Consider the following 18,612-nt stretch of genomic DNA (forward strand, 5'->3'; position numbering starts at 1 on the left):
TCAGACAAGCAAACAATGGGCGTGGATAGGCCACTACAGGCTGTGCCGAATGCAGTGGAGGAAATAAATGAATGGTGGGCCCATTTCACTCGAGACCACAGCTCAGAGAGCTGGGAGGTGGCAGAGCCCAGGTCAAGTGTTGGGGAGGACATGGGGATAGAGCCTAGTAGGATGCATGTGAAATTTGGAGGACATGCTCCAGGGGCCCAGAGAGGAAGGGGCGATGTGAGGATCCCCTAGAGAGTGGGCGGCAGGAAGAAATTTTATGGGACAGTCTGGCCGGCTGGAGGCCTCTCCGATTCCCTACATCTGTGCTGTCCTCAGGAGGTGAGGGACACTGGAGAAAGGAGGGAGCTGGACTGTGCCCAGAAGCAGCTTCAGGAGCTCACAGTGGCTGCAGGGGGCCAGAACCAGGGCTTCATGAAGTGCTTGCTGGAAGTGGAGGAGGAGGAGGCCACGCATCGGAGGGCCAACAAGGCCCGGGCCCTACCAAGCCGGAAGTCTCCCCGAGTCCTGATCCCTGTGCCCACCGCAGCACTGCTTGGCAGCTCAGCTCCAAGCCTGACTCAGACCTTCACCTCAGTCCCTGCCATGGCCCCATCCTGGGCCCGGCCGTCAGCCCCTGGGCCAATCCCTGCCCCTGTGGGCGCCCCGGTCCCAGCCTCTGTACCCGCCACTGTCCTACAAGCACCTGCCCCGGACCTGGGCTGGAGAAGGACAGAGCTCTTGCACCAGAGCAGCGAGAGGAACCTGAGCAGTGCCAAGGCACGGTAGGAGCCGCCCCAAAAAGTGTGTACAGGATCAGAGCTTGTGTCTCCATGTCCCTGGCATCTCTCTCCCAGACTCTTGTCCCTGTCACTGTACCTGTCTGTCTGCTCTCACGTCCCCCTCTCCACCTCTGCTCACTTCTGAGTCCTCCCTACCTTTCCCGGCTCTCTATTCCCAAATCCAAGCTCCCTTTCCATTCCTGACCCTTTTTCTCTTTCTAACCTGCCACACGCTATCTCTTCTCTGTCTCCCTTCATCTCTGCCTCGCTCCTCCCTTCATCTCTGGGTTACTCCATCTCTCCTGACCTCTCAGAGCCTCCGCCAGGGTCCTTCCCATGACATCCTCTGCCCCGGCCTCCCCTCGCCCTCCTCTAGCTTTTGGTGGCAGCCTTGGGCAGGGGAGGCGGCTGGACGTGCACCCTGGGCCCGGGTTCTGTCCTCTGCAGGCAGGAGCTGGAAGAACACAGCCTCCTAAAATTATCTCAGAACTGGGAGGAGCGGATGGAGGAGCATCTCACTCTGAAGCAAGAGGAAGGTGAGGCAGGCCTGGCCAGGGAGGCCCCTCACAGGGGCAGGCAGAACCCTCAATCTTTTGAGGTTCTTAGACCCGGGACAGGGGTTGGTTTACAGATCCCACCGCAGCCCTGCGTAGTGCACCCAGTGGGATTATCCAGTTAGGGGACAGTGCAGAGTAGGAGGCTGACCCAAGCTCACACACCGCTAGGTTGGGAGCCAGAACTCATGCTGGGTCCTCCCCCTTGGGTCCAGCTCTCTTCCCAGTTCCAGGGTTGCCTCTCTGAGTAATCGAAGCAAGTTTGCAAAGCACTTCAAAATTGGAAGGTGTTTCTGCCTCTCCCCACCCGAGTCCACTTTATTGGTCCTCTTTAGAAGCAGCCTGGCTGGAAGGCAGAGCGCCAGGGTCTCCCTGCCTGTCCTGGGTCACCTTTCACCCTTTAACAGGACAGCCTGCCCTGGATGGGTCCCCATTTCCCACCGCATCCCACCCCCACTCAAAAATGTAGAAGTCCTGCATTCCCACCCTGGCATGAGGCGCCGTGCCCTTTGCTTTCCATCGTCCTTGGAGTTGGGCCCTGGGACTCCACGTACCTGCACTGGGAGGAGGAGCGATCGCTGCTTCCTGTGAGCTCCAGAGGTTGTCTCCTCAGCCAAGGGTGCACACTGCCAGCCCGGCCACACCACACTGTGGCCCTAAAAAAGTGGGTGTGCATCCTCCTCCACCTTTCACTCCTCCCCAAACTCTGGGACCCTCTGGGCCACAGTGGCCCCATCTTTTGCTTTCTCTGAATATACTCTCTAGCTCCCTATTACTCCATCTTTGAGGTTCATTCCTTTCAGCATTAAAACTCTCTAGCCACTTTAGCTCCACCTCCTTGAGCAGAGTTCATGGACAACATGCCATTTTGGCTTAGAGACCCAGGGTTCCCACCATGACCCTCAGCCCTGTCCGGTGAGGAAAGAGCTGGCCACCCTGCTCTGATGGTTCAAACCACCATGCATTTTGGAGGATCAGATCTGTTTTTGAGGGTTGTTCTGTTTGTTTGTTTTTTTCCTTTTCCACGGTGCCTGCTCACAGCACATCACCACTTCCCACAACCCAAATCCTAGCCTTCCCCCTTCCCCACATTTCAGTTCTGTGTGTCAGAGGCTTACAGACATAGTCTACTGTATGCCAGGCCCTAAATTAATGCAACCGCTCTTGGAGGGTGCATTGTTGATATGTCCATTTTACAAGTAAGAAAATCGAGGCCCAGAGAAGTACAGTGACTTGCCCATGGCAATCGTATTAGTTTGCTCAGGCTGCCCTAGCAAAGTACCACAAGGTGGGTGGCTTAAAATTTATGTTCTCATAGTTCTGGAGGCTAGAAGTCCAAGATCAAGGTGGTGGCACGTTTGCTTTCTCCTGAGGCCTCTGTCCTTGGCTTGCAGATGGCTGCCTTCTCCCTGTCTCTCACATGGTCTTTCCTTTGTGCTTGCTTATCTCTGGTGTCTCTGTGTGTGTCCGAATTGCCTTTTCTTGTAAGGACACCAGTCAGATTGGATTAGGGGCCTCCCCAGTGGCCTCATTTTGACTTAATCACCTCTTAAAGGCCTTCTCTTTAAATACAGTCACATTCTAAGGTGCTGGGGGTGAGGGCTTCACCATATGAATTGGGGCTAGGGGACACAATTCAGCCCATAACAGCAGCCCAACTTGTTATCAGTGGCAGAGCCGGTCTTCTCAGTGGGTCTATTGATTCTAACCCACATTTTGCTATGGGCTGAGAAACCAGACGCCATACATGTTATGACTGACTGGCTCTGCTCTGGGACTTTCTCAGCATCCTTCATGGTCCTCTGCTCTGGTCCAGACAACTGAAGCTATCCTAGAAGCTATTTCCATGCCGATAAGTGACCGCAGATCACCAAAGTTTCGGACCTGGAGTCAGAAAGACCTGTCTTGTCTGGTCATCTAACCTCTGAGCCTCAGTTTCCCCATCTTTACAAAAGGAACAAGCATTCTACTTTACTCTTAATTCTTCAACAAGGCTGTTGTAAGAATTAAATGAGAGCGTGGCTATAAAGAGCTCAGCACTGTGCTTGGCACACAGCGGGGGTGCCCTACAGTGGGCGAGCCCTAAAGTGGGCGTGCCCTAAAGTGGGCGAGCCCTAAAGTGGGCGTGCCCTAAAGTGGGCGTGCCTCTGGCGTGAAGTCAAGGTTGCTAATTAGCATTTGCCGCCCAGCTGAGCCCTCCGCCTGACCTTGCATGGAGAGTGAAGTGCGTAGATAGGGCCACACCCCTCCACTTTCACTCTTTTAGTGGCTTTGCGCCTCTCCCGGGCGGTGGTGATCGAGGACACTGGGCAGGAGGAGGGTGGTTGGGGGTTCGGGTGAATGGTGGAAACAAGCAATGTCGCCCCCTCACATACCTTACTGCCTGCACCAGCCTTCCGCAGTTACTTTGAGATCTTCAATGGCCACGGCAAGGTGGACGCACGCAGCCTGGAGAACATTCTGCTCCTTGTGGGCATCTCCCTGACGCCGGCCCAGGTGGAGGACGCCCTGATCAGCGCCGACGTTGATGGTGAGAAGCCGAGGCTTCATTCGGAGTCCCGCGCAGGGCCAGCTTCATAGGCAGCATGAGGCCTGCCCTTGGTTTAATGCTCTGCTGTTGCAGTCTAGAAATTCTTAATAATTTTTTCTGGGTTTTCATTTTGCTCTGGACCCCACTGGTCTTGGGCCTAAAAGTTAATGCTCTCTGAGCACCTACTCAGTGCTCGATTCTGGAGACTCAGAGGTGACCAAAATCTACCTCCTGACCCCAAGATATAGGTGATCTCTGAGATCTTTTCCTCTTAGTTCCTCTTGTGTGCTTCATCATACATCCCCTATGACATGGTCACTCATTTTACCAGCTGTATGACCTTGGACAAGCCACTGAAGTTCACCAGGCCTGTGGGGCTGATGGCAGTGCCTATCTCACTAGGCTGCTGAAAAGATTAAATGAGATGATCCAGGCAAAGCATTTGCATCCAGGAGCCATTATTCACCCACTAACTATTAAATGCCTACTGTGTGCCCATTCCTCTGCTGACCACTGAGAATAAAGAAACGTTTAAGACCCACATGACCTGCACTTGAGGTGTTCACACAGACAGTGACAGAAGTAAGAGTCACCAAAGGAAATGGTGCTTAAGGTGGCTTGGAGGAAGGGATCAGGAAAGAAGGCTTCCTGGAGGAGGTGATGCCTGAGCCAAACTGTGAAAGATTAGGCAGGAGTTAGGCAGAGAGAGAAGAGGAGGGATGCTCCTGGTGGTGGAAATAACCTAGACAAAGGGAAGAGGGTGCAGGGCAAGTGGAATCACATTCCGCTGCCTTCATCACTGCTCACGTGCAAATCCTCACCCACGAGCCAGGAACTGACCCCGGCTCTTCCCCACTGTGACCCTAGGCAACAGCCTTCTTTTCTCTGCACCTCAAGCCTCATCTGTGACATGGGGTTAAGAGTTTTAAGCACCCTCAGAGGGTAGTTTTAAGGATTAGAGACCATTCATTCATTTGTCAAGTAGTTCAGAGAACATTTGCTAAGACCTGCCTGTCTTAAGCCCTGAAGATCCAGAGCAGAACAAAACAGACCCAGTTTCTGCCTTCTAGAACCGCCATTCAATTCCACACTTGATCTCAGCCAAAAGGCTGAGAAGCGATAAATTCCAGATCTTCCAAGTGTGTTGTTCAAGTACAGAGGTTTTATGAGAGTGTTTGTTGGGGTTCTGACCTGAGCTGATCTGACTTCTCCGAGGAAGCAGTGTGAAGGGGAAAGAGTTGTTAGTGAAGGAGGTGTGGAGGGTGTCGGAGAGAATTCTAGAAGAGGAAGTAGCATGTGCAAAGGCCTTTAACAGGGAAGATCACAGTCCCTGGTGGAAGAGCAGGTTAGTTGGGGGAACTTGGCACCAGGTGAGGCTGGAGACAGGTAACAGGCAGGTCTAGCAGGGCCTTGAAGGCCAAACCGTGAATCTGATGTGTACAAAGGTGTTCTGCAGCAACAAGCACACAGTAATAATAACAGTTGCTGACATTTAATGAGCACACATCACATGCATGGCCCTGTTCTAAACGCTTTGTTTCACTTTATCTCCCATGAGATAGGCATAATGGTTATCCTCACCCTATACATGGGAAAACTAAGGCTTAGTGCGGTTAAAAGACTTTGCCATGATCACACGGATAGTAAGTATTGGACCTGGGATATGAACCCAGTCTGCTGCTTCTAGGCTTCAAGTTCTGGGAGCTTCTAGCCCAGGAGATTTTAATTTTCACCTTCTACTTTCCTGTGTGCACTATGCTTTCTGCATTGAATATGTGATAATTTTATAATCAAACCCAATGAGTAAACACTAATAACCATGCCTGGGTTGCACTGCCCGAACCGGTTTTGGGAGGCCCCGTGGCCCACCTTGTATTATTCTGGCCTCCGCAGGAGATGGCTATGTGGGCTTCAAAGACTTCTTGGCCGTGATGACGGACACCAGGCGCTTCTTCTGCTCCGTAGGTGAGCAGGAACAAACCCAGGGCTGGGGGAGGGGGCCAGGTGACTGGGAGGGGCAGGTGGCTGGGGCAGGGGGCGTCCAGGGCTACCAAATGGTAATGGCAGCCACCATCCCATGTCCCCAGAACAGAACACCCTGACAGACATGGCTCCCCCGAACCCCCACACTCTGCTCTTTGAGATCCTGTCCCTGCTGGTGGAGATGCTGGCCTTACCCGAGGCAGCCTTAGAGGAGATCACCAAGTGAGTGTGGCCAGTCGTTGCGGGTGGGAGGGGGGATGTGTGGGTCGCAGACACAAAGATAGAGCCTTGTGTTTTGGCAGCCAAGGACTTTCAATAGTTAAGACTCTTAGTGGCAAGTGAAAGAAACCCTAATAAAACTGACTTGAGCAAAAAGAGAATGTACTGGCTTACATAACTGGTCAGGGCCTCAGGAATGGCTGGATCCAGGAGACCAGGTGATACCACTAAGGCTTTCTCTCTCCTGCTCATTTCTGTTCCTTGGCTTCAAGCTCAGCCAGGCTCTTCTCACAGTGGGAAGGATGGCCACTGGCAGCCCCATACTCACACCCTCCTAATTTAGCAATCTCAGCAGCGAGAGAAAGTTTTTCTTGCAGTACCCACGTAGCAATCCAAGAAAAAGAATGTGATGGAGCCTGCCTAAGCCAGAGAGCACAAGAGTTGGCCTGGTTTAGTGGTTCATCCAAGGAAGAGATGGCTAAATACAAAAACGACATGAACATTTGAGGGTCAGAGAAGCAAAGGGCGAGAGTGGAATGGCCCAGTTGGTCTGTGTATCACACAGAGGCTTGTCCTTGCCATTCAGTAACAGGTCATTTTTTACCGCGGACCTAGCCTTTTCTGCATGGGGTGAGGGTGGAGGGTCGGAGGTTACAGGCTGCTCCGGAAACATCAACTTAGCAACCCCAGACAGAAAACCTACTCTACTCCCAGCATCTATAAATCACTCTAAGTATATATAACTCTAAAGAACATTAGTTGTTTTTTTCTCGTATCTATCCATCCCTCTACTTATTCATCAATCCATACTGTTTTTTATTAATTTCAAAGTAAATTCTAGTCATTTCCCTCTAAATGCTTCAGTATTACATATCATTAACTAAAGATCAATATTTACTTAGATCTTTTTGTTCTTTCTTGAGGTATAATTTATATTCAGTGAAATGCACAAGTCATCACTGCATGAATCTCAACAAATGCCCACACCCTGGCAACCTGAACCCCTCTCAAGACATTTAAAACTATACCATTACTGCAGAAAAGGCCCTCACGACCCTTCCCCATTGGTCCATGAACCTACCCCTGCAGAGGCAAGCCCTCTGCTAATTTTTTTTCTATCACAGATGGTTTTTGCGTGTTTTACGACCTCATATAAATGGCAACATACAGTATGTAGTCTTTTCTGTCTAGCTTCTCTCACTCAGCATAATGGTTTGAGATTCGTCCACGTTGCTACAGGCATCGACAGTCCGCTCTTTTTGTTGCTGAGTAGTACTTCATTATATGAATGTACCACAGTTTGTTCATCCTTTCTTATGCTGATGAACTTCTGAGCTGTTCCCAGTTTGGGGTTATAATGAATAGAGCTGCTATTAACATCTTCGTGTAAGCCTTTTTGTGGACGTATATTTTTGTTTTCTTGGATAAATACCCAGAAGTGGAATTGTTGGGTCATAGGGTAAATGAACGTTCACTTACAAGAAGCTGCCAGACTTTTTTACAAGTGGTTTGTACCATCTACGCTCCCACTGACGATATAAAACAGTTCCGCTTGCTCCACATCTGGTGAAAATTCGCTAGTCAGTCTTATCAATTTTGGTCATTCCGGTGGATATGTAGTGGTGTTGCTTATTTTTTTTAACTCGCATTTGTTTGTATTCCTGAATATTTTGTTTAGCTTTCTGTATTTTTGAGCTTTATATGAGTGGGCTCATATTGTAAGTTTTGTTATCTTGCATTTTCTCATCCAAGTTATGTTTTTGCGATTCATCCATGTTGTGCCTAGCTGTAGATCGTGTATCGTTTTGCCTGCTACCTACTATTATGTAGTATGATTATATCACAATATATTTATTTGTTCTGCAGATGGGCATTAGGGCTACGTTCAGTTTCTAGCTGTGGTAGAAACGGTGTGAATATTCTTGTCTATGTCTCCTAGGACACGTGGGCAAGAGTTTTTCCAGAGCATCCGTCTTCAAACTTTTTGGTCTCATGACTCCATTACACTCAAAAATTATTGAGGACACCACGGAACCTCTGTCAGTATTTTCTATATTTGACCCTAAAACTTAGAAATTTATTAAATACCTATTAATTTATTTCACAATAATAACCACATTACATATTAACATAAAAAAAATTTTAAATGAAAAATATATTTTCCAAAACAAAACAAAAAAAGTTAGGGAGAAGAATGACCTTGCTTTATACAATGTTGCCAATCTCTTCATGTCTGCCACATCTGCTTCTGCATTCAATTTGTCCTTTTGGTGGAGGTGCATGAAGAAATCTGGCTTCACGTGTATACGTAATTGGAAAAGGAAGTATTTTTATAGTCTTCTCATTTAATTGCCACATATGGTGTGGAAATATCTCTTTGATTTGATACCAAATTTGACAAGTAGTGTGTCTTAAAGGTTGTTTTGTAATGTGGACTCTGAAACCACATAATGAAGTTTTGGTTTCTTTTAAATAAAAATCTATTGCTCTGTCTTGTAGTTTAGATGGATCTTTGCCCACAAATGTTTTTGTAACATGCATTGGTCATTTGGAAAATATTGTGTCTCTTCCCAATGTTGACATGTCTCATTATAATTCTATATATACATTATATATGTAATTGTTAATACCACCACTGATATCTGAAACGTCTTTAAGTACGAGAAGTGTTGTGGGTGGCTACAGTTCGTTTTCACTGCTATAAACTGTGCTGCGTATGAACATGTGGATCCTCGCGATAATGGATTTAAGTTTTCCAAAATTCTTTTACTTGAAAACTTTCTTTTATCATAGGCAACAAATACTGTATCAGTTGTTTTCCTTGAAGTGATGGGCTCACTTCATCCATTTTGGGAAAAATATCTGCCAGATACCCAAGGCTGAATAACCATAGTTTTGTCCTTTCATTGGATGTGTAGGGAGGTCAAACTTTCCTTACCGTCTTAGAGTTTCTCATTGGGACTGGCGTGGGATGGATTAACAAGAGAAAAACATATATATTTTATTTATGTGCACATGGGCGTCCTCACAAAAAATAAAAAATAAAAAAATAAAAAAATGAAGACCCAAAGAACTGACTAGGCCTAAATGCTTACATACTCAGTTGAACAAAGAATAGCAATCCTGGGAATGTAACTAAAATGTATGGGCAGACTAAAGGAAGGAGTTCTTTTAACAAGGTCTGTTTGTACAGAGTATTCTCAGCCAAGACTTCCCGTCTGTCTCGCGATAAAATGTTTCTTCCTTCTGGTACAGATAGGGCATCTTTCACAGCGGAATTTTATCTCCTGCTTTTAGAAAGAGAAAAGGTCAGAGTGCCCTTCTTGCATCCATTCTTTTTTAAGTGCCTTTAACTCAAAATAATCAATATGGCAAAGTGGCCTATTTGGGGATGGCATGTCCCCAATGCCTTCGTTCCATCTGAAACTTCCTAGAAGTTTCATATATTAAAAGCTTAGTTGGTAGGGGTGGAGAGAAATTCAAGTTAGAAGTTGTGAAGTAAGAGCTCTGTAAAAGGGGGAGAAAAACATAGATTGGAACAAGCAGAAAAGAACAAATCTGAACACATTGTCCCATATTTCACTGGCTCCGTCTCTTTGTCCTGAGAATAGGTCAGTTCAGTTAGACAGTTGTGGCTCATTTTGGGGGGCGGTGGCAGAATGGGGAGTGGGGAGTGGGGCATCACCCCAGTCAGGTCTCTATGTGGTGCGAGCAATCAAGCATTTAATGAGGGACAATGAAAAGAGAAATAGAGGTTAATGGTTAGAACAAATTGCAAACTCAGTTTTTGAGTGCAAAGGGCAGTTAGTCGGTCAAGAAGACTTTTATACGTTGGGCTCAAAGCATCTTTAATGGTAAAGTGAAGACAGGCAGGGGCAATCCGACAATTTTCTTCTGGCTTGCAGCTTGAATGTCTTCGGTGATGTCTCTGTGTGATTGGGTATTCCATACAGCTGTAGGCACAAAGGTTGTTTATATATGATCGGTTGTGTGGATTTTTTTTTTTTTTTAAGTTTCTATTAAGCCATTCAGCTTTAGCTTGCAGGGCTTTGAGAAAAGGGTGGTCTTAGTTTTTAGTGAAGCCAAGTCGGGAGGATGGGAGAAAAAATGGAACCGTTAATTCCTGATGAAATGCACAGGATGGCAGAAAACAGTTTGTAAAGAGGACAAAAAGCTCAGAGTCAGTGAACATGGCATGGCCCGACAACCCACAAAGGTGTGTTATTGTTTTTATTGAAACAATTTTTTTTCTCTACAATCATCCCCATTTTTACCAAAGATAATCAGACTAATTTGTTTGTAAATATAAGTCTAGTCTCATTAAAGTTGGCTTGACTATTTACATAACTGTAGCAAAAAGTAGTGATTGATCATATAGATTCTTCTTAAGTCTGTTCTGCTGAGATTTTTAATAAGGAATCTTGGACTGAACTTTTAAAAGCCTCTCAAGGTTAAGAAGCCAAATCAAGAACTTGCCATCAGACTTAAAACTACGGTACCTATAGATTTGGGTGAATTTCTCTTTTTGTAAGGCCCTCGAGATATATTGAGGCGTATAGGCCTACCAGAAAATGACCTTTACTCACCTGTAAGACCTGGCACTCTGAAAGTCAGGTATCAGGCCAATATTTTAAGAGGGTTGTCGAAGCAGTGGCTCCTTAATGTCAACTTTAGCTCTTTAAATTTGTCTTGTGTTTCATATCTGATCTATGTTCACCATTTTCAAATATGATTAGTGTCAAAGCTTTGGTAGTATAATCAATGTTTTTATATCCTATAACAAAGAGGATAGATTCTTATTGAATTTATGTAAGAAACTATATTGCCATGAAAACATTTATGAACATAAAAATATTTCTTAAGAGTTTTTAAATTTTGGAGCAATCAGGTAGAGAGAAAAAGACATTTTAATTTTGTTTATAAAAGTATATATTTTTACCAAATTGTTATGTTATAGACAGCATACAAGAAAAGAGAAAAAAAGATTATTTAAATCTGGAAAATGAAACATTAAGGAACCAGCAATGTTCCACACAAAAAGTCATAAACTTATGATCATCCTCATCTGTTCAGTCTCACGTAACTGATTTTTGTTCTGCCTGACCTAAGGTTAGCAATTTTATGAATCCATATTTTTTTCCATCAGAGTTCTGGAAATTCTTACTTCAGTGGCATGGCTTTAAAGTTATCAGTAATCTGTAATCTAGAGTACATGTCAGAGGCTGTCATAAATTTCCTCGAAGATTAAGTATTTTTGCCTTTAGTTAATTCTAAAAGCTTTCAGAGAAGAATCAGAATAAAACCATAATTGCGAATTACAAAAGAGATATACAACATTGAGATATACAACATTGAGATATTTGAGATATACAACATTGTTAAACCGTTATAATAAATCTACTTAATTTCAGCCAACTTGACCACCCAAGATAGCTCTCTCCCTCCCTCCCTCTCTCTCTCCTCTCTCTCTTTCTATACCCATTTAGGTTTTTGTCCTTTATTTTCCTTTTATTTTAAAAGAAACTTTAAATACCCTTAAACTAAGACAAAATCACTTTTTCCTTTAACAAAAGCATATTTTTCATACCTTTTCTTACCACAAATACATCTAATTTTCCTTGCATAGTTTTTTTTTAGCCCTTATTATTCTTAGCGGTCTTATTTACTTGTATTTGTCAACATAAAAAAATGTCCAAATCTGTAGAAAAATTTTATACGAGTTTATTTGAGTCAAACTGATGATCGGTGCCGGGGAGCAAGATCTCAAATGCTCCACCGAATAATAGTTTTGCAACTTCTTTTTTGCATTTGAAATTAAGGAGAGGACATAAGGAAGATTACATGGAGACAGGAAAGAGTAAGGCAGGAATTGGCTCCGATGAGGGTGGTTATGTCTTAGTAGGAGGGGTCAGAAAGGGTGGTTCACTCATTAGAGTACCCCAGGCAGTGTTATGCAGCTCTTTCTCTGCATAGCTCCCACCTCTCTGGTTTTCTGATACACTAATTAATCCCGGTGGCTTCCATCTTCCTAACCACCAACGTCCGTCTCCTTACCTCAGTGAGTCTACTGTATTCTGCCTGGGAGACCACTTCTTGACTGCAGACCAGAGAGTACCGCCCCAAAAATTCTAGGGAGATCATAAGGCTCACCTCATTAGTGTCTTTCTACAGTCCTGTGCTGCCTTGTCCAATATCCGACAGCAGTTTCATATATTTTGTACATGTGTTTAATCATTAATGACATTAGGACAAGTTTAGCACTGGTTGCTCCATCAACAGAATCAAACAGGATTCTGTTTGTCTTCAATTTTTTTCCCCACTTCTTCAGATTGGATGATTTCTATTGATCTGTCAAGTTTACTAATTCCTTTTTCTGCCGTCTCCAATCTGATGTTAAGCCCATTCAGTGACTTTTTCATTTCAGTTATTACACTTTTTGTTCTCGAATTTCTATTTGTTTCATGTTTATAGTTTTTCTGTTCATTCACCGAGATCACATTTTCCTTCAATTATCTGAACACATTTTTAATAGCTCCTTTAAAGCTGTTGTCTACTAAATCCAATATCTGGGCCACCTCAGAGTTGCCTTTTATGATTTTTTTCCCCTTACTACGGGTCACATTTTCTTGTTTATTTACACGTCTGATGATTTTTTATTGTGTCCTGGACATTTTGGATGATACGGTTTAGAGATTGGATTCTGTTATCTCACTGGATGACTGTTAATTTTTGTTCTTGTAGGCAGTTCAACTACCGCCTGATCATCTTGAATTTGTAGGCTTTGTGTTTTAGTTTCCTGAGCCCTCTAACTTGTTCAGACTCAACTTCCAAATTCTTTTTCTTATGTGGATTTTAGTTTTAGGGAAGGTCTAAAGTAGGCAAAGGTTGGCAAACTATGGGCTGCAGGCTACACAGAGCCTGCTGTTTTTATAGATAAACTTGTATCAGAACACAGTCACACCCCTTCATTTACATGTTGTCTAAGGATTCTTCGATGCTACAATGGCAGAGTTGAGTAGTTATTTATAACTTCTGTGGTGGTGAAATTTCTCTCTCCTTGTAGTTATATCAGAATTTGCTTTATATTTCATATTTGGAACTTTGTATTCCCTGATGAATTGAACATTTTATCATAGTAATCATTTGTGTCTCTAATAATGCTTTTTGTCTTAAGGTCTAGTTTTTACAATATTAATAAGGCTCTATCAATTTTCTTTTGCTTAGTAGTCAACCGATATAACTTTCTTTATCCTTTAATTTTTAAAAATTTAAATCAAAGTAATAGGTGCACATTGTTTAAAAAGCCAAATAATCCATAAAGGTTTATAATAGACACTAGCAGTTCCCTACCCCACTGCTTACCACACACCCCATTCTGTCAAGTCTACCTTCCAAAGGCAAACACTTTTGACTTGCTCCTTTCTTCTTAATAATATGCATGTACTACGATATTTTGGTTAGCGATTTTGAGACTTGTACCTATCAGTTTCCCAAGATGGTAAGAATTTAGCTGTCTGAGACAACTGTCCCCTGAGCTCCCCCTTCTCCATTGCAATATATTATTATTTTTGACTAAATAAGTATTTGGGGTTTTTATTATTATGGCTATGCAATGATTCATAGCGGATGAATCATTTCCTTTCTTGTTTATTTTTTTTTTAATTTTTCTTTTATTTCCTAAAGTGGGCGATTGCCTTAATTTTTTCTTTCTTTGTTCTCATTTTTGCTCCTCCCTAGAGTTTCTTTTTCTTGGAGGCATGTTCTCAATAATTCCATTCTTCTTGTTTTTGGATTGCTTTCTTTTTAGGCTTGCTGCTGAGCTAACATCTTGGGACTCTGTTGTCATTCCATTGTTTCTTCCTTTCCTCTGATTAGGATTCTGCTGAATCACATGTCTAACTCTTCCTTGGTTTGTTTGGTTTGCTTTTTAAAAAAGCGGGGTGGGGGTGGGGAAGAGCATGTTTCCCGGTAGGTTTTCTTGGGGGGGTTAGAAAGGCAGGAATTCAACATGAGGTACTGAAATTCCAGCCTTCAAAATATCTGTCTTTTAAGCTACAGTGATCTGACCTAAACTGGTTGTCCCATATGGCAAGTGCACTGCCATTATGGGGTCTGTCTCCATCTTCATTTACATTTGCCTCTCTCCTGTGTTAGATCTCATTTTCCGGATGTACATCTTCCTTTTCTTCTTTAGTTTAGGCCTTTGTTTTGGAGAAACGTGCTCTCCGGTAGCTTCTTGAGAAAGGATGCATGGGAGGTAAAATTTTTGAGATTTTGATGTTTATTCTATCCTTGAATTTACTGAATAAGTCAGCTGGGTATAGATTTCTAGGTGTATTAGTTAAGGAATATACCCCAATATAATTATAGTTCAAACAAGATAGTTTATTTTTCTCTTATACTGACAGTCTAGAGGAAGCAAGCAGAAAGACGAAGTCCCCCCAAGCACCCAGTTTTCTTTCCAATTCATTGTTCCCTGGGTCAGTCCTAAGTCAGCTTACCAGCAACAAACCTGAATTCAAGCCCACAGGAAGGGGAGAGGTGACAAGCAAACAATTTTCTTTGTGACTGGGAAAATTGAACATACTGCTTCTATCCTACTGGCCCCTGTGGATGAAGTTATCTTCCAGTCCATCTTTTTATTCAGTGTGTCGAGTCTAGATTCAATCTCCATGTGAGGGCTCTGGTGTTCATTTTCCATTTTCTGTGTGTGAAGCCCAACAAAATACAACATTTCAGGCCCTGGCAGAACCATCAGCTTAAGCCCTAAAGACTTCTCAACATTCTAAGTGCATGCCCACCCCTCGCCACTGCCTACCAAGCCCCAGGTGGTCCGGCCCTCCCATCTCGCTGCCCACATCTCCCCTTCTACTTCACACACCAGGCTCAAGCCCCACCGGCTCCTTGCTGTTCCTCAAGTTCATGAAGCTCCTTGCAACCTCCAGGCCTTTTCTCATGCCATTCCCTCTGTCTGAAGACGCTTCTTCCAGATATCCATTTGGCTTGCTTCCTCCCTTCATTCTGCTCAAAAGCCACCACCTCCCAGACTTTTGCTTATTACCGTGAGCAAAATAGCCCCTCATCACTACCCCGTACCCAGCTTTCATTTTCCCTCAGAGCACTCATTACTACTGACATGGTATCATATTTTATTTGTCCATGGTCTGACTCTCCCACTGGATATGTGCCTAGGTAGTTGATTCAGAAAGGGATTCCAGGGAATGGAAATGGGGAAGAGATGTGAACAGCAAAGGAGGAGGAGCCAATACAAGGATGTGCTATTGAGTCAACCACCCCCAGGATCTTCTGAGGAGACTGAACGGTGGCTCAGAACTCTGTCAGGGGAAGAAAGTAAGAAGCCTGCAAATTTCAGCTGCTGGCTCCTTTGCTCAAGGGTGGCCCCCTCCAGGTGTTTAATTCCCCTGCATTTCTGGGTTGCACACGAGACAGAGAAGCTCTGGGGCAAGAAGCAAGAGGCTCTGGCCTGAGGTGAGACCATGTCAGGTTATCCCTGTGCAAAGATGGTGGAAGCCCATGTGGAAGTGGTTGCTGCGGCAGTGGCTACAGTGAGCGGTGAGGCCGATCGACTATGATATGGGACCCTATATGAATATATGTCCATCACCGCTTTTCCCCAAGCACAGAGGAGGAGCCAGCACACAGTAAAAACTCCATAAATATTTGTCGAATGAATGGATGGTGCTGTAGTCTAGTGGATAAAAGGCAAGTTGTGATGAGTTAAAATAAAGTGAGCTGTGGCTTACAATGGAGTAAGTACAGGTTGTCAGGGGGCCCACAGTGGGAGCCTAGCTCCTCCGCGGGAGGAGAGAGGACTTTCTCGAGGAGACAGCCCTTAAGCCAAAATCTGGAAGATGAACAGGAGTTAATTGCACAGCAGACTTACGAAACACTTGCACGTCTAAGTAAATATATCAGTGTATCAGTGATGAAAATTATAGGTAACATTTACCAAGCTCTTTCCATGGGCCACACACTTTGCCGAGTGCTTGACTAGCCTTGTTATTTAACCCTTTAACACACAGACTGTTTGATCGATTTTACCCAGGGGAAACCTGAAGCTCAGAGAAGTCAAGTGACTTGCAGTGAAAAAGAAGAGATAACCATTTCCCCCCATTTTACATAGGGGTGATTGAGGCCCAAAGCAGAGCAATGACTTGCCCATGGTCACAGGAAGTTAATGGCAGAGTTGGGACGAAAACCCAGGTATCCCAAATCCTGGGCTTGTGTTCCTGCTCCAGAACTGGCCAGACAGAACAGGCATTCAGGAAGAGTGAGGCAGGAGGGTGAGTTACACCCGGCCACGCTGAGCTGGGTGGGCACTACCTCCCCAGCTATTACCAAAAGAAGCTGAAGGAAGGCACCTGTAAGACCCGAGAGATGGAACTGACCACAGGCCAGCTGCGGTCCCGGAAGAAGCTTCTCCACAACCCACAGCAAGCAGACGCTTTGGAAATCCCAGAACGAAGGGTCCTCAGGATTCTGAGCCGTTTGAAGCAGCAAAACTATGGTGAGGGCCCTGGCATGGTGGGGTCTCTGGTCTGCCCACGTGGCCTCTTTCCCTGGGTTCCGACACAGCCAGGCCCAAGAACTAAGAAACATGGATTCCCACTTTGGGCTTAACCATGTCCATCAGTCAATACGCTGATGATCACTGCCCCATCTCCAGACCACTGAGACAAAGGCCTTCTGCATGAATTCTTCCCAGTGCCTTCGCCCTAAGCACAGATAGGTCCCAAAAGCCTGGACTGAGAAGGGAGGGTGATTAGCACTCCCGCTTATTTGAGCATCCACTGGGGTCACTCATTGTGCTAGGTCCTTTGCAGATGTGCTAGAATTTAATCCTCATAATCACGTATTTACCCCATTTTACGGATGAGAAAACTGAAACTGGGTAAGTTTAAGCAACTTGCCCAAGGCCCACAGCCAGCATGTCAGAAAGGGCAGTTTATACCCAGATCTGACTCCAAAACCTGTGCTCTTACCACTGGCAAGGTGGCCTCTCCATAATAGTAGGTACCACTCTTTAGATGCCTACTGTGTACCAAGTGATGGGCTAGGAGCTTTCCAGAGTCTAGAGTGTGCCTACCAGACTTACCCAGGATCCATCGCAAAAAATATCGGCTCCTTTTTAAGCTGCTATTAGCCCTTTTGCTGTGCTCAGCTTTCACCAGGGCATTTTGCATATACTATACTTTTAGTCCCCATCCACTGTGAGGGGGGTACCACTATAATCTCCAGCTTATATAGAGGCTTAGGGAGGTACAGTAAATTGCCCAAACCTACCTAGCTCATTACGTGGCAAGCCAGGATAACACCTGGGTCTGCCTCCTCCCACTGCTGGGCATGCTCTTAAGCATTCCCCTCTCCTGCCTCCTTTTCCCTTGCCAGCTGCCAATCTGCAGAGCCCCTATGCCCAGGTGCCCTGCATCCCACTCTGCCCAAGGCTGGACAAAAAGACGGTCCGCCGGAAGCAGGGCAGCCACTACATGGACCAGTGCACGCCCACCAGCCTGGGTTCCGACATCCATAGCCTCTTCCTCCAGTCAGGATCTCAAGGAAGCAGGTGGGTACCCCAAGGGCGGGGGCCCCAGCCCAGGCCCATCCATCTCCTTCCTCACGAGGCCCCTGGCCTAACCTGAGGGGAATCATTCTTCCAAACAATGATGCCCGGGAGGCTGTTGCTCCAGGGAGAGAAAAAGAGAAAGAAGTGGGCTTAATCTTTGTTGAGAGCCTTTGTACCAAGTAGATTGTTAAGTCAGGGTGCTTGCTCACGCTTTCCTGTGCCCAGGACTCAGGGTGGCACTACTCTCAGGTCCTTTGCCCAAGTCTGATTCTATGTTAGTGGTGGGAAACAGGCTTAGTGGCTAGGTAGAGGGAAACTTCCCCTGCAGCATACCCCTCCCACCATTTTGGGGATAAAAGAACACCTAACTGGGAACCAGGCTGAGCCCGACTGCTGGCTCCATCACTTCCCAGGGATGGCCCCCTCTCATGGGCACCTGGGGATGGCTCATTTCCTCCCACCCTTCTCCCCACCTCTCTCCTTAGGGAACACAGCTCTGACAGCCGAAAGTGGCTCAGCTCTGTGCCGGCTCGGACCCACTGACCCTGCAAAGCAGCTCTGGGCATAGGTCATCAGGCAGAGAATACTGCTGGGTTTTGCCTTTGTGGCCTGGTAAGCCAGTAAATACCAAGAACCTCGGCCTGTGCCTGGTGCTGGGGCCCCTACCCTCTGGGCACCCATCTGCTCCCTTGAGATTCTGGTGGCAGGGAAGACCCCGTCCCCCAGGTCTCTACCCCTCCACTTGGCTCTCAGGGTACAGGGCCTTAGCCTGTCAGGCTTGGGAACCCCTGAAGCAAGATGCACCTCAAAACACTGTCCAGCGTCAGGGCTTCTGCTAGAGGTGGCCCTGGGTGCAAAGTCTTGACCTCCTGCACACTCTGGGACCGGGAGCCCCACAAGGGCAGGAATTCTCTCCCCACTTGCTCAAAGGGAATGATTACCCTAAGGGAAGTGCCCACACAATACCCTGACCCC

At 45.7% G+C, this 18,612-nt stretch overlaps 1 protein-coding gene across 1 annotated transcript in view; it reads left to right on the forward strand.

The window, feature by feature from the left end:
• SPATA21 (spermatogenesis associated 21) overlaps positions 1-18,180 on the forward strand; it is a 28,147-nt gene extending 9,967 nt beyond the window's left edge. The window contains exons 6-13 of the mRNA XM_039842022.1: positions 325-770; positions 1,215-1,303; positions 3,714-3,851; positions 5,745-5,816; positions 5,939-6,056; positions 16,406-16,581; positions 17,463-17,637; positions 18,123-18,180. Coding sequence (XP_039697956.1) covers positions 325-770; positions 1,215-1,303; positions 3,714-3,851; positions 5,745-5,816; positions 5,939-6,056; positions 16,406-16,581; positions 17,463-17,637; positions 18,123-18,180 — 1,272 coding nt within the window. The remainder of the gene's footprint in view (positions 1-324; positions 771-1,214; positions 1,304-3,713; positions 3,852-5,744; positions 5,817-5,938; positions 6,057-16,405; positions 16,582-17,462; positions 17,638-18,122) is intronic.
• Positions 18,181-18,612: the final 432 nt, after the last annotated feature.

The sequence above is a fragment of the Pteropus medius genome, unplaced genomic scaffold (assembly GCF_902729225.1).
Source record: "Pteropus medius unplaced genomic scaffold, Ma_sr-lr_union100, whole genome shotgun sequence".
Classification (NCBI taxonomy): Eukaryota; Metazoa; Chordata; class Mammalia; order Chiroptera; family Pteropodidae; genus Pteropus; species Pteropus medius.